Here is a 16307-nt window from a genome sequence, read left to right as displayed (position 1 = left end):
AAAATAACTATTCCAAGCAGTACTGGTTTGTCCAATCTATGAAAATTCTGTCAGTAGGAAGACTAAATCCTCGTCACAAATCAGTAGCAGTGAGCCCCACCCAAGGAACTCATGTAATTAGACATATGCTCAATACCTCTAATGTGGAGGAGGACAGTAGAGACCAAGGAAGTCAGTCACATTATTATAGACACAGCCTTTGAGCAGAGACAGGTTTCTTCACAGAACTAGAAATTAATATGGAAGCACAGGAGACCCCAAAGCAATGTCGAGCAAAAAAGAACAGAGCTGGAAGTGCCACACTACCCTCATTAAAAATACACTTGACAAAGGTGCCAAAAACATACACTAGAGAACGGACAGTCTCTTCAATAAACAGTGTTGGGAAGACCAGATATCCACATGTAGAAGACTGACCTTGACCCCCATCTTTCCCTATACAAAAATCAAATTAAAATGGATTCAAACATAAATATAACAAACTATGAACTACTAGAAGAAAATATGGGGAAACACTTTTAAAACGCTGGGATAGACAATATTTTCCCCGTCAAGACCCTAAAAAGCATAAGAAACAAGCAAAAATAGACAAAAGAGACTATATCAAATTAAGATGCATCTGCACAATAAAGGGAAAAGAGTAGAGAATCTACAGAATGGAAAAAATTGTCAAAAAAGATTATTATTCAGAATATATAAGGAACTTAAACAAAACCCAAAATAATCTAATTTAAAAATGGAAAAAAGATATAAATAGACACATTTCAAAAGAAATTCAAATGTCCAATACATTTGTGGGGGGAAAAAAAGCTTAATTTCATTAGCCACAGGGACATGCATGTCAAAATCACAATAAGGTATCACCTCACCCCAGTTTGAATGGCTAACAGTAAAGAGACAAAAATAATAAATGCTGGCAGGAATATAGAAAAAAGGGAACTCTAAATATATTACTTATAGAAATATAAATTCATACAGTCATATATGAAGAACAGTATGGGGGTTTCTTAAAAAACAGATCTACCAAATGATCCAGATATCTCACTTCTGGATATATACATATACAAAGGAAATAATATCAGCATATCAAAGAGACCCCTATATACCCTTGTTTGTTATTGCACTACTGACAAAAGCAAGATATAAAATAGACCTTAGATGATAAAGAATATGTAGTGGCTGGGTGTGGTAGCACATGCCTGTAATCCCAGCTACTCAGAAGGCTGAAACAAGAGGATCCCTAGTTTGAGACCAGCCTGGGCAACTTAATAAGACACTATCTGAGAAAAGAAAAAGGGGGTTGGGGCTGGAGCTCAGAGGCAGAGCGCTTGCCTAGCATTTGTGGGGCACTGGGTTCGATCCTCAGCACCACATAAAAATAAACAAATAAAGGCATTTTGTTCATTTATAACTATAAAAAATGTTTTTTAAATGATAAAAAGAAGAAAGAAAAAGGACTGGGGATGGTGCTCAGTGATAATCAAGTGCCCCTGTGTTCAATTACTAGTATGAAAAAAATGTGTGTATATGTATGTATAATTACAATAGATTATTGTTCTATCATGAAAATAATGATATCCTGTTATTTGTAGCAAAATGGATGGAACTGAAGATCATTATGTTAGTGAAATAAGTCAGACATAGAAAGACAAATACTGCAATGTCTTCTACCATGTGAGGATGACAAAAAGGTCAATCAGAATGTATACTAGTGATTACTAGAGACTGGGAAGAGTGAGGTGGGGGTATAGGAAGAACTTGGGGAGGTTGGAAAATAAAGTACCCCAAAACAGAGATAGAAATACCAAGTCCTGGTGTTCTTATGGCACAGTGGGGGGAATTATAGCTTATAATAACCTATTATATATAAGTGAGGAGGTTGAAGGCTCCAAACACAAAGTAATGATAAGATGAAAACACAAATTACCCTCGTTTGAACAGTACATATTGTACACATGTATTGAAATATCACACTGTACCCCATAAATATGTGTGATTATTAATACAATATTTTAAATGTTTAAAAGAGATGGAAATGTTTTGTTTATCCTGATTTGATCATTATGTACTCTACATGTATTGAATTATCATGCTATACTTCATAAAAATTTGAATAACTAAAATAACACAAAAGGTTCAAGATGCACATCACATTGCTGTTAAGTAGTGACGCAAGGATTCAAAGTAGTATTCTGACAAAGTCATAATGTTATGTAAAAAAAAAAAAAAAATCTGGCCAGGTGCCCTGGCTTGTGAGGTGGAAGCTTCTTGCAGATGGAAGCTGCCATAGGACAACACAATTCCATTATGTCAGTTAGCTTGCAACCTGACATCCAGACTGACTATGGGCCTTTGTATGAGGCACTTTACCCTTCCATTTCCTTATCTGTGTAATAATTTGGATGAGAATGTTATAATACCTTCCAGGTCTGAACTGTGACTTTAAATCCATTCCCACTAATGGAATGGTTAAATGGATGGTTAAATTATTGTATTATGTTGGTTGGTCAATGACCCAAAGGGGGCTGGGGAAAGTGAGAGGTCAGATGAGGGAAAGGGAAATCTGTGATAAATGAAATTCAGAGAAGTACCTTAAAATTCTCAAATTTCAACTTAGTATTATAAGCATTTGAATCATTTAGGCTCCTAAATATGGCTGTTTAAGAGTTGAGATAAATTTTTTGTCCACCCATGTTCTGGTTGTATTAATACTATTGTTTCATACTGAACTGATGGTTCATTATGAATTAATAGTGGCTTTGTTGGCCTTTCTACTTCATGTAACAGGAATTTATCTAAGAGTTTATTTATTTATTTTTTCTTTTGTATTCTGGTACTTTTTGTCATGAGGCTGAGTGAGGTTGCTTAGTTCAGCAGTTTGTGGACAGGCTGGGCAACAAAATGAGACCCATTAAACATTAAAAATACTTTCTATGTAGGGCTGGGGTGGCTCAATGGTAGAGCACTTGCCTGGCATGTGAGAGGCACTGGGTTTGATCCTCAGCACCACTTAAAAGTAGATAAATAAAGGCATTGTGTTCATTTGGGGGAAAAAAAATCTTCTATGTACCTGAAGTGACCCTGACTTCAGTGGGTCATCCAAGTACAGATCCAGATGTAGGTGAGGAGTCACAGGCCTCAGGTCACTAAGATCCTCACAGTGGATGCAACCAGGGCATTCTAAGTCAACTTTGGCTGTTACCAACATGAATGGGCTTATAAACACAAAATGCCATAAGGATGACAATCACCAGCAGAGTGCTGAAAATGTTCCTATTAACACCAGGTTCTGCCTGCATAATACTGCATATTGGGCTCTGCTCCCATATCTCCACCAGCATGGAGCCTCCCTCCACCTGCCCCACCAGGAGGTTACCCAGGTCCAGTTATAGTCAAAGGCACACTGTGTAGCTCTTTCTCAGGTCACTACTGGAAAGAGGCAACCAAAACATCTGTCTCAGTGTTCTAAATTCAGATACAGGAAACATGTCTCTGTTGCTTAATCTACTTAACAGAATGGTAGTTTGCCTTACTCTAAACTATTAGTAAGAATTCTCATGGAATGAAGCAGAGGATAAATGGTAAACTTTCCAAGTACAGGAAAGTGGGTTGGGAATAAGCAAGTGAGGGAGTGCTTCTTTTTGTGACTTTTGATGAATAGCACAACCTAGCTGGTACCAAACCCCAAACATGGAAGTACCTTTAAAACCACCTTTTCCAAACTGAAGACCTAAAAAATGGAAAGATCTCCCATGCTCTTGGATAGGCAGAATTAATATTGTCAAAATGGCCATACTCCCCAAAGCACTATGCAGATTTTTAAAATGCAATTCCCATTAAAATTCCAATGATGTTGTTCATAGAAATAGAAAAGGCAGTCATGAAATTCACTTGGAAAAATAAGAGACCCAGAATAAACAAAACAATACTTAGCAAGAAAAGTAATGCAGGAGGTATCACAATACCAGACCTTAAATTATACTACACAGCAACAAAAACAACATGGTATTAATACCAAGACAGATATGAAGACCAATGATACAGAATAGAAGACACAGAGACAAACCCCAAATAAATACAGTTATTTCATACTAGGCAAAGACACCATAAACATACATTGGAGAAAAGATAGCCTCTTCAACAAATGGTGCTGGGAAACCTGGAAATCATATGCAGCTGAATGAAATTAAACCCTTATCTCTAACCCTATGCAAAACTCAACTCAAAGTTGATCAAGGACCTGGGCATTAGACCAGAGACCCTGTGCCTACTAGAAGAAAAAAACAGGCCCAACTCTCCACCACGTCAGCTCAGGAATAGACTTCCTCAATAATACTTCTAAAGTGCAAGAAAAAAAAAAATCAAGGATCAATAAGTAGGACAGCATCAAACTAAAAAGCTTCTTCACAGCAATGTATGAGAGAGCCTACAGAATGGGAGAAAATCTTTGCCACCTGCACCTCTGATAGAGTGTTAATATCCAGGATATACAAAGAACTCAAAAAACAACCCAATCAACAAATGGGCAAAGGAACTGAACAGGCACAGAAGAAGAAATATGATTGGTCAACAAATATGTAAAAACAAATGTTCAACATCTCTAGCAATTATAGAAATGCAAATTAAAACTACACTAAGATTTCATCTCACTCTAGTCAGAATGGCAATTATCAAGAATACAGCTAACACTAAATGTTGGTGAGGATGTGGGGAAAAGGTACATTACTGGTGGGACTGCAAATTGGTGCAACCACTCTGGAAAGAAGTATGGAGATTCCTAGAAAACTTGGAATGGAACCACCATACGACACAGCTATTTCACTCCTTGGTTTATACCCAAAGGACTTAAAATCAGCATATTACAGTGAGGCAGCCACATCAATATTTATAGCAGCTGAATTCACAATAGCCAAGCTATGGAACCAACCTAGGTGCCCTTCAACAGATGAATGAATAAAGAAAATATGGTATATATATACAATGGAATATCATTAAGCCATAAAGAACAATGAAATAATGACATTTGCCATTAAATGAATGGAACTGGAGAATACCCTGCTAAGTGAAATAAGCCAGTCCCAAAAGACAAAAGGCTGAATGTTCTCTCTGATATGTGGATGTTAACTCATAACAAGGGAGGTGGGAAGTACAGAAGTTCATTGGATTAGACAAAGGGGAATGAAGGGAATCCAGGGGGCATGAGAATAGGAGACAGTAGAATGAATTGGACATAGCTTCCCTATGCTCATATATGAATACACAACCGGTGAAATTCCACATCATGTTCAACCATAAGAATGGAATCCTAATTGGAATTGGCTGCAATCCATGTATGTATAATATGTCAAAATACACCCTACTGTCATGTATATCTAAAACAAACAAATTAAAAAAAAAGCCTCTTCCTGTAACCACTTTTACTTCTCACATTTTCTCAAGTCCTTTTCTTTTCCACCTTTACTACTACTAGTCAGATGAACCATTAAATGAAACAATTACATTTTTTACTTTGTGACAAAAATGATTCATTAGCAATTTTAAACTGTTCAACCCCAAACCTTCATTCAGGTCTTTATTATCTCTCATATATATATTTTTGTAGTAACTTTTAAACTGTTCTTCCTGCCTCCATTAAATCTTACACTCATCTTTCTAAAGGAAAACCAAATAATGGCACTTCTGGTTAAGAGCTCCCTATTCTCTAGGGAAATCAAACTCATACACTTTAATTTGGCCTATAATTCATCTTAATTCCTGATTCTCATCCTTTCTAGCCACTTTCTCTATACAGTCCATACTCCAGCAATACTGCATTTGCAGTTTTCCTCTAAAACTATGCCATTTTACAACTCCCCTTTTGTACTGTATTCTATGCCTGAAAAGTCGCTCCCTTATCTTCTCTTTCCTTTCTCCTGAGAGATTCCCAGTAAACTGTAAAACACCATTCCTTCTGTGATACCACCCTAGACCAGACAGCTGTGGCTGTTCTTTCCTCACTGAATGGAGTGTGCAGCTTTATGATGTACTCAGTTGTTTTCAGATCTGTACCTCACTAGACAGTTTACTCCCTTAAAGTAACAATTACATTTTACAACAATGCAAGCATTCAAATATTATCTGTTCAACAGGTCTAAGAGACAGTATGATGGAGCAGGATGAAGTGGGTATCAAAGGAAGCCATTTTCCCATTAGTTCTTTACACTTTCCATCTACTTAGTCCTGTGTTGGTAGCAATGACAATGAATGAACTCCTGGCTGGTCTGGGAAGAGGTAACAGGAAGGCCCTGGCTAACGTGTCTTTCCCTAGGCTGTCTCCATATGTCACACCTGATGGGAAACACTCCTGCGTGAGGGTGAAGTCTATTTATGTGAAAGAGATTTCCAAAAATGAAAGGATATATTTATTTTTTTCTCTTGTAGTCTTCTGTGTGTACTATAAATAAATGGAAATGGCTAGTCAATTTGAATTCTAAACTATCTTTCTTTTCATACATAGCCACTTTTGCAGTTATATCATAAAAAAAAGGCTCACCTTAGAAAAGAATATTTAAAAAGATATTAAAGCAGCCACTACATTGCTAGACTGGGTTCCCATCATTGTGATCTTTAAATTAGTTCATTTTTTCAGTCATATAGCTACTAGGTTGGACATTGCCATAAGTATAGACTGGGCATCATATACCATCTAGATATCCATTAATTTCTCAGTATTAGTAGCTGGCTTAGGTCAGTGCCCACTACACAGAAGATATTCAACACCGATGCTGGTGATGGTAAAAATAATAGTAACAATGGCGGAAGCAACAGCAACCTCCATTTACTGGGTACTTCCTATGTCTGAGGTATAAGTTGGGTTCTTTGTATGCATAATCCTTACAACAGTTTTAGATGGGTATTATCTCAGTTTGTATGAAATACCTAGATGTGAAGAAACTTGATTATTTAAATGAAAGAGATAAAAACTCCTTCTATTTGGATAGATAAAAAAACTCAATCTTCATTTTTCTCTAGTATACTTACGTAAATGTATACATAAATATACATTTACGTAAGTATACTTAACGTAAAATGCATAAAAATACAAGCTCATGATAAAGGATCTACAATAGTGGTTTCCTAAAAGGCCACTCTAACATTTTTTAGGTGAACTGTATTCTCTGGAACTTACTTTTGATTTACTGTGGCGTATGAGGGCAGAGAGCAGTCTGTTCGACTCTCCCATCACACCAGCATGATCTTTGGCTTCACACCATTCTACCAAACGTTCCACTAGCTTAACATTTCTTCCCAGTTGTTCAGCAGCTTCTGCTATAGGAAAGAAGACAAACCCAAAAGGAAAGAATCACTGAAGGGCAATCAGCTGAAATAACTGGAAAAGATATAAGAGTGTGGGCTGGGGTTGTAACTCAGTGGTAGAATGCTTGTGTAGCACATGTGACAAACTGGGTTAGATTCTCAGTACTACAGATAAATAAATAGAATAAAGGTATTGTATCCATCTTCAACTAAAAATATATTTCTTTTTTAAAAAAAGATGTGAGCTTGAAGGAAAATTATATGTCTAAAAACACAGCTCAATAAACTTTAAGAACTACAAATACTCCTCACCTGATGGGTTTTTTCTATAAATTTCTATAAACTTTCTATAAATTGTGAACTTTTATAACAAAACACAAAAATAAATGACTTCACACCTTTTCGGTTAAGCTTGGTTGTGTGGTAGACTGTAATAAAGGGTTTTCTCTATGCAATTAATATAGAGAAGGGCTTAGAATTTAAAAATAAGTAAATAAACATAATTCATTTTCAGGAGTGGTTTTCATTACTGTTTTTGCAAATAGAAAAATTCTCTCCCTGTTTGCAAAAGAAAAATTTAAAAAGTTTGATTTTGAAGACAAAGTAAAAGGTATGAAATGTCAAAACACCTCAGGAACTGATATCCAACATAAAACCAGGATTATATAAATAAAGAAAAATAATGTAATTTCCATTTAAAGTCAGCTATAATAAGCATGAAAATTAATAAATGAGATTTCTAAACCAATCTCTTCTTAACTTTTTATTTGCTATTTGCTTTTATGATAATATAATAGTGAAAGCTAAAAAAAAAAAGTCATTTTTCAATGAGGGGCACACTAAAATGTAATGCTTGGGATAGCATTTCTCTTACCTTGTGCATCTATTAACATTCTTAATGTTCCCAGAAGTTTGAACTGAACTGGGGGCATTTCAGATTTAAGGAATTTCAAAACTGTCTCTGTGACTCCAGCTGATAACATCTTTGCTTTATTTACCACTGAAAAATAGAAAGTATGGTTAAAATGGCGTAGCATTCTTAATAATAAATATTCAATTCAATAACATTTACTGAGCTCTTTCCTTTAGCTTTAAGGCCCCAGGTTATATTTTTCTATTTAGAAACAATCCTGTCCATAAATTTTAAGAATGGTGTGTGTAAGTATCCTGTTTATAGGAACAAAACAATACAAAACATACTGTTTTTTTAAGCCCAATCTCTAGTGTTTGTCTTTTACCCAATTATTAATAAGTGATCAACATTACAGTATATTAAAATAAACTAGTAAGTACATGTGAACAAAACCAAATGCATATGGATTAGATCTTCAAAGAACCACACAACTTTACCTTACCAGAAATTTACTTTTGGAAAACAGAATAAAATAATAATTTTAATTATTTTCTGTATTATTTCATGGCCCAACACTTCCTAATCCAAAGACACAGTAAGACTATTTTTTAAAAATTACATGTCTGCTTGTAGGAAAAGACAAAAACCTGACTAAGTCTTTCTTCAGGAGACTTTGTTAATTGATGTCATTATCTTAACTTCAACAGAAGATACGTTAAAAAGTTTAACTGTACAAATATAATGAAAATGTAAGAGTTCACAAAAGGTAATAGAATCTCTGATCTTAAAAGCAAATATTTTTGTTTTGTCTCAGAAAACTTATTTAACATGATTTTCATTTATTAGTAACAAAAATGTCAACAATTTGAAGACCATTTTTCTTTTCTCGGTCAGGGAAGATCCACAAATCATACACAGTAAAAGTCTTTCAAAAATTATGTATTATATTTTCTACATAGCTGTCTCCTATTTTTAAGTCTTACCTGGAATAGCCAGATTTCTGAGGGCACTTAGTGCTGCATGCTGTACAGTGACATTTCCATCTTCTACATGTCTGTCCAGTAAATCCATAAGTTTTTCTACAATTCCATTGTCTACCATATGAATACAATTTCCATCTGGTAAAAATGAAAGCAATTTTCTTCCTTTAAAAAATGTTTATGAGGGCTGGGGACATAGCTCAGTTGGGTAGAGTGCTTGCCTTCCATGCACAAGGCTCTGGGTTTAATCCCCAGCACCATTAAAAAAAAAAGTTTATGAATATTTTGAGATGCTGTTGCCTGCTCATTACCTACTTTAGAGAAAATGAGGCTACAACAAAATGAATTCCAATTTTTCCCCATCAGATTTATAGATTTTTCTATTTCTAGAATGAGATGTCTGATTATAAAGATGCTTAAATTTTTTTTAAATCAGAAAAATCCCTATTTTACAATCTTATAATTTACCAATATATGCTCAAATCATCCCATCCACCAATAATTTTTGTGTTAGTTTTAGCAGTCAACTTTTATCATGGCTGATACTTACATTATTTTTTAGTGAATTTTTCAAATTTTCCACATTTAGCTTTAATACTTATCAATATTATTGCCAATCTTCTTAACTCCATCATTAAAGGGTCATTCTCAAAAACAAGAATAAATAATAAGATGTCTGCCACTATACTAACATGGTATTCCCCCATCCAAAAATTCAAAATCGGAACTGCTCCAAAAACCAAGTTTGGGGGTATTATCATAACATTATTTGTAGAATGCAAAATTCTACATAGATCTCAGGTGATAGATCACAGTCAAAATGCAAATGCATTAAAAATATTGTTATGAAATTTCTTTTAGGCTATGTGTATAAGGTATGTAGGAAATATAAATTTCATGTTTAGACTTGAGCCCTGTCATGAAGATATGTCATTATATATGCAATATTCAAAAATCTGAAAAAATCCAAAATATGAAACACTTTGGATACCGGATACTCAACTTGTATTGTATAATAATAGTTCACACTGGAATAAAATCAAACTAAAAATCAGCATTTCCTAGACAAAGTACAAGTTTCTAGAATGAATGAACAGTAAAATAAATATTCTACACTAAATCAGGATAATTCATACTAAAGTTTTATGGGCCTAAGAGTATAAATTAGGGCCCAATAACCCTAGGATGAATACTCAGCCCAAAATAAAATCACCAGGCACAAATGCATATCAGATGTACACCAGAATGGGACTCAAGTTTACTAATCTCTGACAAAAGTATTCAAAAGAAGCACTGCATGATTATTGTTTGTGATATTTTAACTATTAGAAATTAGTTGAATTACATAAAATATGTAATTTGTTATGAAAGTCACTATAAGTATTTGACTTCTGAAGAATTAAGAAAGCAACACACAAATTTCTGAGCTCTTAGTTTTAGAGCATGTGACAGTTCAGCAAAAATTTTAAAAATGTAGAACATCTCAACATCTCTAGCAATTATAGAAATGCGAATTAAAACTACACTAAGATTTCATCTCACTCTAGTCAGAATGGCAATTATCAAGAATTCAACTAATACTAAATGTTGGTGAGGATGTGGGGAAAAAGGTACATTGCTGGTGGAACTGCAAATTGGTGCAACCACTCTGGAAAAAAGTATGGAGATTCCTCAGAAAACTTAGAATGGAAGCACTATATGACACAGCTACCTCTCTCCTTGGTTTATACCCAAAGGACTTAAAACCTGCATATTACAGTGATGCAGCCATATCAATGTTTATAGCACAGCAGCTCAATTCACAACAGCCAAGCTATGGAACCAACCTAAGTGCCCTTCAACAGATGAATGAATACAGAAAATATGGTATATATACGCAATGGAATATCATTCATCCATAAAGACCAATGAAATGATGGCATTTGCCAGTAAATGGACGGAACTGGACAATACCATGCTAGGTGAAATAAGCCAGTCCTAAAAGAGCAAAGGCTGAATATTCTCTCTGATATGTGTATGCTAACTCACAATAAGTAGAGGGGGGGAATAGGAAAGATAGTAAAATGAACTAGAGATAACTTTCCTATGTTCTTATATGAATACATGACATGTAACTCCATATCATATACAACCACAAAAATGGCAAGTTATATTCCACGTATGTATGTCAAAATACATTGTACTGTCATTTTTTTATTAGTTGCTCAAGACAATACAATGATCTTGACATATCATACATTTGATTCAAATAGGGTATGAATTCTCATTTTTCCACGTGTACAGATTGCAGGATCACAGTGGTTATACATCCATGTGTATATATACAGCAATCCTAGTTTCAGTTGTATTCTGCTGCCCTCCCTATCCCCCCCTCCCCTCCCATCACTATTCTCTACCCATTCTACTGTGACACTTATCTCTCTGTCTCTTTTTTTTCTTCCCTTCCCCCTCACACCATTGTATATGTATTTTTTAACTAAAAAGAATAAAAAAATTTAAATGAATAAAAATAAACATTTTTTCATAACTAAAAAAAATGTAGAACATCTGATTTACAAAGGAAGAACTAATATGTTTACCATTTCTGGCAAAATTTGCAATTGCCAATGCTCCAGCAAGCTGTAGCTGGTGGTTATTCGATGGAATCCAAGAAAGCACCCTTTGGAACACGTTGCCTTTTCCTCCTTCAAATAGTTTCTGCATGGATTCATCTGGGCATAAGTAAAATAAATAGTTAAAAAAGAGAAATATAATTAGGAGTAACAAATCCATATCCCTAAGTAAATATCTAATTGCGACATTACATACCTCATGAACTATTAAATTCATAATGGAAAAAGCAGTGTCTATTTTTAATAAGCTTTTAGTAGGGGTTAGACCGTAAGAGTTTAGAATTTTCCTAGAATAAGTTTTGTAGCCATAAACTTTCATTTCTTTGGTGCCACAGCTTTATGTCAGCTTTTCATATACTGGAACATGACAAAGATTCTTCTTTTTCTGGTTCATCATCTCTAGTACTTTCCATGAGGTATTAGGTTTCAAAATCATCACTTCAACAGGAAGTGAGATAAGAAAATGAGGAAATGCCTAATAATTACAGAAAAAACTTAATATATTTAAAAATTCTGACAACCATATTCTTTGACATAAATTATAACTCACCTCCAAGAAGTAATAACACCATTAGATCTGAAGCAGTCTTGAGCTCAGCAATGTCATCCTCCTTGTCACTATCCACCTTCTGCTGCACAATCTCTAGGAGGCACTCAACAAGGCCTGCTTCAACCAGTTGTAGTTTAATAGCATCTAAAGAACAATGAGAACAAAGCCACCACAATTTTAGAAGAAATAGAACTCTAGTACAGGTGATCCATTATAAAGAACTGTAGCAACCCAGGGAAATGCAGAATTTAGATAAAACACCTTTCCAGATTTGAGTTTCACAATGAAACATTTGAAAATACAGTTTAATTACACAAAAACTTTACCTCATTTTTCTATTTGAAATTGTTTATCCTTTCACAATGTCTCCCAGCACCTAAATGAATCAATTCTCAGCTCTGAAGGCAATATCACTCTACTATTATATTAGACATTTGTATTTTTAAAGGCGACACTATAAGTTACATATTACATATGCCTATATACACACACCTGCTATATAAACTTAAAATACCTTCACCAATGGAATGTTAAAACAAAGCTATTGAAAAATAAAGAAATATTAATAAATTTTAACCTATGTAACAAGTATATTTCCTGTTTGTATATTTCTAGGGCAATCAATCTATATTTTAATGACTTTAATGAAGTAAAAATGCTATAAGGAAAGGATATTTAAAGCATTAGGGATGTAAAGTCATATTTTTAAAAGGACTTAAGATTTTCATTAATTTAAAACTTTTTTGGGTCATAAATATATGGTGATTCATTATACTAAATTTTATTTCAGAATGTATTTTAAAATGTACATAATAAAAGTTAAAAGAAAATATAACTTTGAAGCTCTCTAATGGTTAACCAAAAAAATGTTTTAGAACTATACACTAATTACACTAAAAAATTCTTCATAGAAAAACCAAAATTTTTACATTCCTGTTATTTTTTTTCCTTTCTTTAGATCTTATAATCATACACAGAAGTTGGGTTTGTCCTGACAAATTCATACATACATGGAGAACGATTTCAGTTCATGTTCCCCACTTTTTTCTCCCTTCTTCCATTCTCCTTCCTCTCCTTGATTTCCTTTTTCTCTTCTTTTATATTTGACTGGTTCTTCATAATATCCTGCCCTTCTCTCCCCATTTCCTTTATTTTATTATATATTCTGCATTTCCTTTATTTTATTATATATTCTGCATAAGAGAAAAAAATTGACCTTTGAGTTTCTGAGTTTGAATAATTTCACTTAGCATGACGTTCTCCATTTCCATTCATTTACCAGCAAATGCCATAATTTCATTCTTTTTTATGGCTGAGTAGAACTCCATTGTATACCACAATTTCTTAATCTGAATGGATTTCTTAATGCCATCTATTGATGAGCATAGGGGTTGATTCATAATTCAGCTCTTGTGAATTGTGCTGCTATAAACATTGAGATGGCTCTATCGCTATAGTATGTAAACTTTTTACATCCCTAATGCTTTAAATATCCTTTCCTTATAGCATTTTTACTTCATTAAAGATTTTTTATTCGGATCCATATCCATCTCCTGTTAAGAACAGATACAGCTTATTAATATTTATTTTTAACCTAAACTGGCTTATCTAAATGCTTTGAATTTGACACTTAACCCATCAAATCCTAAGTTTTAAATTCTGCAAATATAATAAAATTTCAAATATTAAAGTTATCACTAGTTGGTATATTTCTTGTTCAATTTAAGTTTTAGCTGAGCCTCTTAGTGCATGCCTGTAATAATCCCAGCTACTTGGGAGGCTGAGGCAGGATGATCGCAAGTTTTAGGCTAGCTTGGTCAGCTGAGCAAGAACCTGTCTCAAAAAAATATAAAGGGTTGAGGATGAAGCCCAGTGGTACAGAGCCCCTAGGTTCAATCCCCAGTAACAAAAAACAAAACAAAACAACAAAAACAAAAAAAACCCCCACCAATAAAAAATCCAAATCCAAAAAACAACCAACCACACCCCCAAACCCTCCACACCCCCAAACCCTCAGAAACCCTCAAACAATATCAATTTAAGTTTTTATAGGTGTTGCACATCTAGGACAATGAGACAAAATGAATTAAGAAATACATTTATAAAGATTTTTAAATTTAAATTTTATTTTTTGATCATTGATTTCCCTAAGCTGTATATGCACACATATACAGCAATCATAGTTTCAGATTCTCATTTGGAAGAAACAAAGACATAAACATATATTGGATACTTAAGACACATATACTTAAGACTTTGATTGCTAGACAATTTTAAAGTATAAAAATATAGCTTTTTACTATTACCAGGAAGATCAATTCTCTCTTGAATATTGTCTCAAAATACACAGAATATGCATCCTGGAATACTTTTATAAAGGTATACTTGTACTGTGCCTTGGAAAAAGTAGGGCGTTTCCTTGGTTACACAATGCTAGGGCTAGAAATGTGTAGCAAACAGAATTGAAAACCATCATAAAAAAAAGATTTAAAAATACTACATACCTTGAACTATATAAATTCCGACATAAAATTACTCTTCTTTTTATACCAAGAAAACCACAATGATATGCAAAGGTTTATCCAGAAACGAGTTTTCAAAGCTATCCCTTCACCCACTGGAGTGGAGGTAGAGGTAGAGAAGAAAACGAACAAAACCCTCTGATTCCTATGCATGTCCAAGTTTGTCAGGATGAAACCAACTACTATGTAAAACCATAAAAATCTACTAAAAAAATAAAAATATTGTCATTCTCAAATACTGCAAGGAAAATAACAGGTAATTCTCTGGTATAAAATTGACTATGCCTGGCCTTCACTCAGTTTTATGCCAGAGTATTACCTATAGTTTTCTGTAATCCCAGCAATTTAGAAGGATTTCAAGTTCAGAAAGATTTCAAGTTCAAGACTAGCCTCAGCAACCAAGCGAGGCCTTAAGCAATTCAGGAACCCTGTCTCAAAATAAAAAATGAAAAGGACTGGTAATGTGGCTCCCTGGTGCCAGCAAACAAACAAAAAGATCATGATTAAGTTTTCACTTTCTAGAACCATCAAATGAGATAAAAAACAAGTTTATTCCTAAAGAAAAAGATCTAAGTCAATTAGAAAATGTAAAATATGTCAAGATTAAAGATCATAGATCTTTATTCTTACAGTTTGACTATAATCACGATTATATTTAGGAGGCTTAAACTAAATTAATTAGGACTAGCAGGGCATTCAGGGAAAGTAAAAAGCCAGCATATTTATCATTACCATTCTGTCCAAGAATACCTGTTTGCTTATATATGTAAAAATGCATACATACATACATATATGTATCATATGTATATGTGTATTAAATGACTTTTTAAATTGTGAAAAAAACCCATAAATGCATAAGAGTGCAGAAAATGTAAATGTTAAGCATAATAAATCATTAGAAAGAGAATTACCATGCATCTATCATCTAAATCAAGAAATTAATTGCCAACAATCCAGGAAGCCCCTCTGCGCTTTTCCCTTACTGATCATGAGCACCTCCCTTCATTCTTCTCAAAGCACTACCTGGGTTGATATTGTAATCACTTCTATATTTTTACTGGTTTAGCAAATAAAGAATCATTTCTGAAAACTGGTTTTGTTCCACCTTATGTTGAATTTCACATAAGCCAAATAGTTAGTACTTTTTCAGCACTGGTTTTCGCCTTTCAGTATTATGAGAATCATATACATTAATGGTTCTAGCTATCTTCATTCCTTTTCATAATGATTTTTCCATTATTTGAATATACCATGTTTTACCGATCATTCTACCTTTAATGGATATGTGTTGGTTCCAATTATTTTGTTATTATAAATAATGCTGCCTTGAACATCCTGGTGCGTATATGCACAGGTTTCTTGGTGTTATTTCTTTTTTGGCGGGGGTATACTGAGGATTGAACTCAGGGGCACTCCACTACTGAGCCACATCCCCAACCCTATTTTGTATTTTACTTAGAGACAGAGTCTCACTGAGTTGCTTAGCACCTCATT

General features: G+C 34.0%; 1 protein-coding gene across 6 annotated transcripts in view; it reads right to left on the bottom strand.

Moving 5' to 3' along the window:
• The window catches only part of Rap1gds1 (Rap1 GTPase-GDP dissociation stimulator 1), a 148016-nt gene that overhangs the window by 18752 nt on the left and 112957 nt on the right, over positions 1 to 16307 (bottom strand). For 4 of the 6 annotated variants that reach the window (XR_003301967.2, XM_026402008.2, XM_026402011.2 and 1 more), the window contains 5 exons: positions 12292 to 12435; positions 11709 to 11840; positions 9133 to 9267; positions 8171 to 8296; positions 7169 to 7308 (listed from right to left, as the gene is read on the bottom strand). Coding sequence is in view for 5 of the 6 variants with exons in the window: in XM_026402008.2 (XP_026257793.1) it covers positions 7169 to 7308; positions 8171 to 8296; positions 9133 to 9267; positions 11709 to 11840; positions 12292 to 12435 (677 nt within the window). In the remaining variant the exon portion in view is untranslated. The remainder of the gene's footprint in view (positions 1 to 7168; positions 7309 to 8170; positions 8297 to 9132; positions 9268 to 11708; positions 11841 to 12291; positions 12436 to 16307) is intronic. The other 2 variants (XM_026402009.2, XM_026402012.2) reach the window with 1 other exon arrangement.

This window comes from Urocitellus parryii, chromosome 10 (genome assembly GCF_045843805.1).
Source record: "Urocitellus parryii isolate mUroPar1 chromosome 10, mUroPar1.hap1, whole genome shotgun sequence".
Lineage (NCBI taxonomy): Eukaryota > Metazoa > Chordata > Mammalia > Rodentia > Sciuridae > Urocitellus > Urocitellus parryii.
This window is presented reverse-complemented; position numbering and strand designations above follow the sequence as displayed.